Source organism: Mus pahari, chromosome X, assembly GCF_900095145.1.
Source record: "Mus pahari chromosome X, PAHARI_EIJ_v1.1, whole genome shotgun sequence".
Lineage (NCBI taxonomy): Eukaryota > Metazoa > Chordata > Mammalia > Rodentia > Muridae > Mus > Mus pahari.
Window position 1 is genome coordinate 71,551,058 of NC_034613.1, and position 6,090 is coordinate 71,557,147.

General features: G+C 37.7%; 1 protein-coding gene across 8 annotated transcripts in view; it reads left to right on the forward strand.

Moving 5' to 3' along the window:
• The window catches only part of Dmd (dystrophin), a 2,621,826-nt gene that overhangs the window by 1,268,073 nt on the left and 1,347,663 nt on the right, over positions 1-6,090 (forward strand). For all 8 annotated transcript variants that reach the window (XM_029534042.1, XM_029534043.1, XM_029534037.1 and 5 more), the window contains exon 17: positions 3,979-4,154. In XM_029534042.1, the coding sequence (XP_029389902.1) occupies positions 3,979-4,154 (176 nt within the window). The remainder of the gene's footprint in view (positions 1-3,978; positions 4,155-6,090) is intronic.

Sequence of the window (6,090 nt, forward strand, 5' to 3'; positions counted from 1 at the left end):
GCCTTCTAACTGGGGAGAGAGATGAGAGAGATCAAGACCAAACATGCCTCTCAGAGCTTATGTTCGTCCTGCAGTTCTGAATCCTCTCCACGAGCAGAGGGTCTCCTCAAGGCTGGTGATGGTGAGGCGTTTTTTTCCGGGGTTTTTAGCACCAGTTGTCCCGGGTTTTGGAACCAGTTGTCCCGTACTATTGTCTCGCCAGCAAGAAAGCACTCGGACACCAGGATCCTTCTGCAGCATAGCATTTATTGCATCTTGAAGAGGAAGACCACGAGGCCCCGCAAGCAACTCCCTATATAGTCCCCAAGGCTGCGTGTCCACGTCTAATTGGTTGCTTACTCATGATCTCACTGTTAGGCCCCGGGGCGGGCAAAGACTTGGTGTGAAACCCATTTGCACCTGCGAACATTGGTTGTTTACCTGAAATACATGGGCGGTGGCCAGTGGTAGCCAGCACCATCTTGTAATGGCGTTACGTGGCTTCCCACATATAAATCTGTGAGTTAATGAAGGGAGTTCTTCTTTATCTCATTTACATTAATGTCAAAGGCAGAGTGAATATAGAGATGAAAATGCAATTCCCCTTCGACTTAAATAAGAATGACTGCTGTTATTTATATACTTCAGTTTCTATGAATATATATTTAAACTAATTGTAATCTATCTATTATTTATTACCTACTGAAAATAAATGAAATGACATGTAAATAAATATTTTATGGCTACATCCTTCATAAATACTAGCTATAAAATGTTTAATCACTTCCATCTCAGATGGCATATGGTAGAAAGTTAGGTAAGTTAGAATATTAAATGTCATTGCTTTTGAATTTTTGCAGGTGCTGCTAACTAACACAAATGCACAAATTTTATCTTCAATATGAATCCAGAATATACTCTGTATCTTTTCTTTCTGATATATTTTTGTACTAACAGCACATTGAAATGAAGAAAAAACACATAAAACTGAAGAGACAACTTCATAGAATGAACTCTCTTAATTATTATGTAGTATTGTATTTCAAAGTCAAGAGTGATTTCTTTTATGATGTCCTTTGAGTATTTAACTCTAATTGTTCTCATTATCCCAATGTCAGTTCCTATTCATGAAGGGTTTTTTTTAACCTTAATATTGGTGACAAAACAGAACAGCCATTATATTAAAAATAAATTTAGTTACCTAACCACTGTTAACATTTACTGTTGTCTCACCTTAAGTATGATAGTTGCTCAGTACACTTGACTTAGCATATTCATGAGACAAGAATTTCATTTTCTAAATTTATTTAATAATTTTTTACAGTCCAGATTTTTATTCTTCTCCTGGTCCACCTTCTGACTGTTCCACCTCCCCCACCTCCTCCTTATCTCCAAGAGGATATATCCCCCTATCCTGGACCCCATCAGACCTCCCTACTCCCTGGGACCTCCAGTCCATGGTTAGGTGCATCTTCTGATTGAGTCCAGACCCAGCAGTCCTCTGCTGTATATATTTTAGGGGGCTCATATCAGCTGACATATGCTGCCTGGTTGGTGATCTCGGGGGGACCAGGTTAATGGACATTTTTCATCCTCCTACAGGGTCACCCTCCTCCTCAGCTTATTCCAGCTTTCCCCTAATTCAACCAAAGGGTCAGCAGATTCTGTCCATTGATTGGGTGTAATTATTTGCCTCTGATTATTTCAGCTGTTTCTTGGTCTTTCGGAGGGCAATCCTGATAGGTCCCTTTTTGTGAGCGCTCCATAGCCTCAGTAAAAGTGTCAGACCTTGGGACCTCCCCTTGAGCTGAATCCCACTTTCAGCCTGACTCTGGACCTTCTTTTCCCCAGGCTCCTCTCCATTTCCATCCTTGTAATTTTTTCAGACAGGAACAATTATGGGTCAGAGTTGTGACTGTGGGATGGCAACCCCATCCCTCATTTGATGCCCTGATTTCTGCTGGAGGTAGGCTCTACATGGTCCCTCTCCCCAGTGTTCATTAAAAATATCACAATATAAAGGTTCTTGGAATCCAAATAAAATTACATTTTTCTTTCAGAATAAAAGCAAACAAAGTGTTCATTTAGTTTTTGTTTTGTTTTGTTTTTTGTGCTAGGTGCAATTATATTTGAGTTTATATTTTAAGCAATTTAAAAACTGTTGCCTTTTGCTTTAATCTTGATATAACCTGTCATTGGAAGATGTAATTAAAGCTGCTCATAGTTCAGTGACTGATTCTGAATAGTGAATTTTTGAAGGGCTTAGAGAAGATAAAAAATAACTTGTACTTGGTGTATGTAAGACTTCAGTATCTCTTGATATTTGTTGGATTTTTTGTTGTTGTTGTGGTGGTGGTTATATACTTGCTCGTTTTCCATAGCAGCTAATAAAATAGAAGGAATCAACATATTGTTTGCCCAGAGGCAAGTATTTTAAATACATATAATTGATCCAATATTTACAGATGGTCACTTGTTGCAAGATTTCATTCGTTTGTGGCTAATTTAAAAGATGAAACAACTCACTAAAAATTTTATTGGTTGTTTTATTTATTTTTCAAATGTTATGCCCCTTTCCAGATAAATCCCTTCCCCTCCCCCTCCCCTCTGCCTCTGTGAGGGTGTCCCCTCCTTCTCACCCCCTCCTGCCTCAGCACCCTGGCATTACCCTATGCTGAGGTTTTGAGCCTCCACAGAACCAAGGGGCTCTACCCGCATTGATACCAGACAAGATAATCCTCTGCTATATATGCAGCTGGAGCCATGGATCCTTCCTGTGTACTCTTTGATTTGTATCACGACTCTTCCCAAATTTCTTCCAATGAATGAAAGAATCAGTCAACACTCAGTCAGGGAGGGGTGGTACACTAAATGCTTCTCATATTTCTCAGAAAGTTCAGGAAAGTCTATTTAACAATTATTGGTTGCAGCAAAATACTTGTTCTTGTGTTAATAGCCAAAAGCAGAACTATTGCAGGCTTTCTTTGATCTTGTTGGAAATAAATCTTCCAAATAAATTGGTTACAAAGGGCTGTAATTAATATTCCAGAGATAATTTATGGCTATTATAAAATGAACACTGTGAGGAAGATAAGTGGAAAACTTAAGGGGAACAAATATGTCATTTTGTACAACTTGTCTGTCTGATATTGTCTTGCATGTTAAGATGATAAGTGTCACATATCATATTAGGCCAAATTTGTGAACTATCTCTCTCCAAATATGTCTGATCAGAAGGGGAATATAATCTAAAACAAACATCTGTAAGGACAAACTCATAAACTCATACATTTGAACATATTCAGTGGCATATACAGAGAGTAATTTAACCTAAACCTTTGAACAAGATGAAACTCATAGATACTCATGGATTAATATTTACTTCATTTTGGCCTTATACTGAAAATTTTAAAGATGCCAACTTTATTAAATGGCATTTTATTCTGAACTTTAACTGATTATCATTTTAAATGTGTCCTGATCAAAATAATCGTTATAAAATCAAAATTTCATTTTTAAGTTGTAATTAATGTAATTAATTTTTGCAGGTTTTTCTTCATTCAAGTGGGTTTTTTTAATATGAAAAAATTTAAAAACTATTAACACATATATACAATGTCCCAGATATTAGAAATTGTATTCAGATGCTTTAGTAAAATTTATCTTAATGTTGTGAACATTTTATTTAGTATGTCTTAATGATAGAGTGACATCCTTTTTGTTTTGTTTTGTTTTTGTTTTATTTTCTTTACCTCCTGAAGTTTTTCCAGTTTACTTCAGAGTCACCATTTACATCTGATTTTCAGATTACCTAGCTTTACTGTTTTAGTCAACATAACTTAAGTCAGATGAAATAATTTGATTCAGATTTAATATGGTGTTGGTTTGATCTGAAGGTCAATTTTCCAACAAGCAGGAACAGTTTCTCATTATTTTCCTTCACTACTCCAAGAAGTCTTTACAAGCAGTATCTGACCTCTGTTTCAATATTTCTCACAGATTTCACAGGCTGTCACTACCACTCAACCATCCCTAACACAGACAACTGTAATGGAAACGGTAACTATGGTGACCACAAGGGAACAAATCATGGTAAAACATGCCCAAGAGGAACTTCCACCACCACCTCCTCAAAAGAAGAGGCAGATTACTGTGGATTCTGAAATCAGGAAAAGGTGAGTGCATCTAGATTCATTTTAAGCAGGAAAACTCATTTCCATGAGATTCATGTTTTATAGTTGAATAACATTTCCCAAAGCTTGAGTACTTTGTAATGTCAATTAAATAGTGAGAAAAATAATGAGATGTTTTAAAATTTACCCAAGAAATCATTATGTCAATAACTGAAGGCTTAATGGAAATGCTCTTTTCTGAATTGAAAGAGAAAGTACAAGTAATGAATAGCCATGGCACATTTTAATCCTGAAATGTCCAGTTTTGGTTTGGTTTGGTTTGGTTTTTTCCTTATAAGGAATCTGCCTGGATGTTCAGGCATTACTTTAGCATTAAGTGGCTTTCTTCTAGTAATAGGAAGTGCAATTTCCTGAAGAAGTACACCTCTAATAGGTGAGATCCATTCTGCTGCTTTATAGAACATAATGTCTCAATCTGCACATCCTAAATCAGAAGTAATTACAGAACAGATTTCCTGTACTTTGATATTTATAAAGTCTTATCTCAAAGGTGTTAGAATTTTTAAATGATCTTTTTGTGAAAATTCTTAAGTAGACATTGGATATGTTAGGTATTATGTAAATCAGTGGACATATTAAAATCATGGCAAAATTCATAAAGATAGAACTGACATGAAAAACATAAAATGGTACAATTTCCATCCCATAGCCATTATTGTAATTTTAAGATTAAGAAAGCACATTGCAATATGTCTTATGTTTCTAAGTAGCATATGCTCAGGAATGTATAGAACACTTGACATTAGAATTTGCATAGACCAGAGTATATAAGTACAAGAAGAATACATACCTAAAAATAGTATGGCAGATATTCTTAGCAAAGGAAAAGAAACTTCTCAAAAATTATTTGATAATTTTTATTTCATTTATTAATGATAAATTTTGATTTGAAAAATATTGAGCTATGTCTTGGGCTTCCAAACATTTCTGTTTTGCTGAGCTAACTGTCTCTAAAGGATTCTACTGAAAATCCCTTCCTGTCTGCGCCAGCACCATGTCACCTAGGGTGCAGAGTGGGCAGACACCCCCAAGGTCCCTAGAGGACTGCCCATGGGATCTTAGGATCACTGGTGAGTGGAACACAACATATGCTCCAATCCAATTATGCACAGGACCTGAGACAGCACTAGGGCAGCAGAGAACCAGCCTGACCAGGGGCACAAGCCCCTTTTGGTCTGCACCAGCACCAGGTCACCTAGGGTGCGGAGTATGTGGACACCCCCACGGTCCCTAGCAGACTGCCTAAGGGATCTTAGGACCACTGGTGAGTGAAACACAACTTCTGCTCCAATCCAATAGGGACGGGCCTGTGACAGCAGGAACAAGGACACCAGAGCATTTCCTGACCAGAGGCTCAGGTTCCTTTTAATCAGTTCAGATTTACCTTGGTTTCAAACAGAACGGACAACTCCACCGTCCTAAAAGGAGACACCACTTCCACGCACTGTAACACGCCCAGGATTGTAGGACAACAGGATCATAGGATAACAGCAGCTGGGTCACACTAGTATTTGAGTGTCTCAGAGGAGCTTGATTGCCAAGAACTCAGACACACCCAGAATCTCAGGTTCATGGGAGCCCACAATCAAAGAATCACAAAGAAATCTGGACTCTGAGAAGTTCTGAATCAACTGGGATTATAGGAAGGAAAGGCTCCAATCAGATATATTGAGGGCAGCAAGCACTAGAGATATTCAAATGGCAGGAGGCAAACGTAAGAACAGAAGTAACAGAAGCCAAGGTTACTTGGCATCATCAGAATGAAACTCTCCCACCATAGCAAGTCCTNGATACACCATCACACCAGAAAAGCAGGACATGGATCTAAAGACACTTATGATGATGATGATGGAGGACTTTAAGAAGGAAATACTGGAAATCACAGGTAAACAGAAGACTTTAAAGTGGAAACACAAAA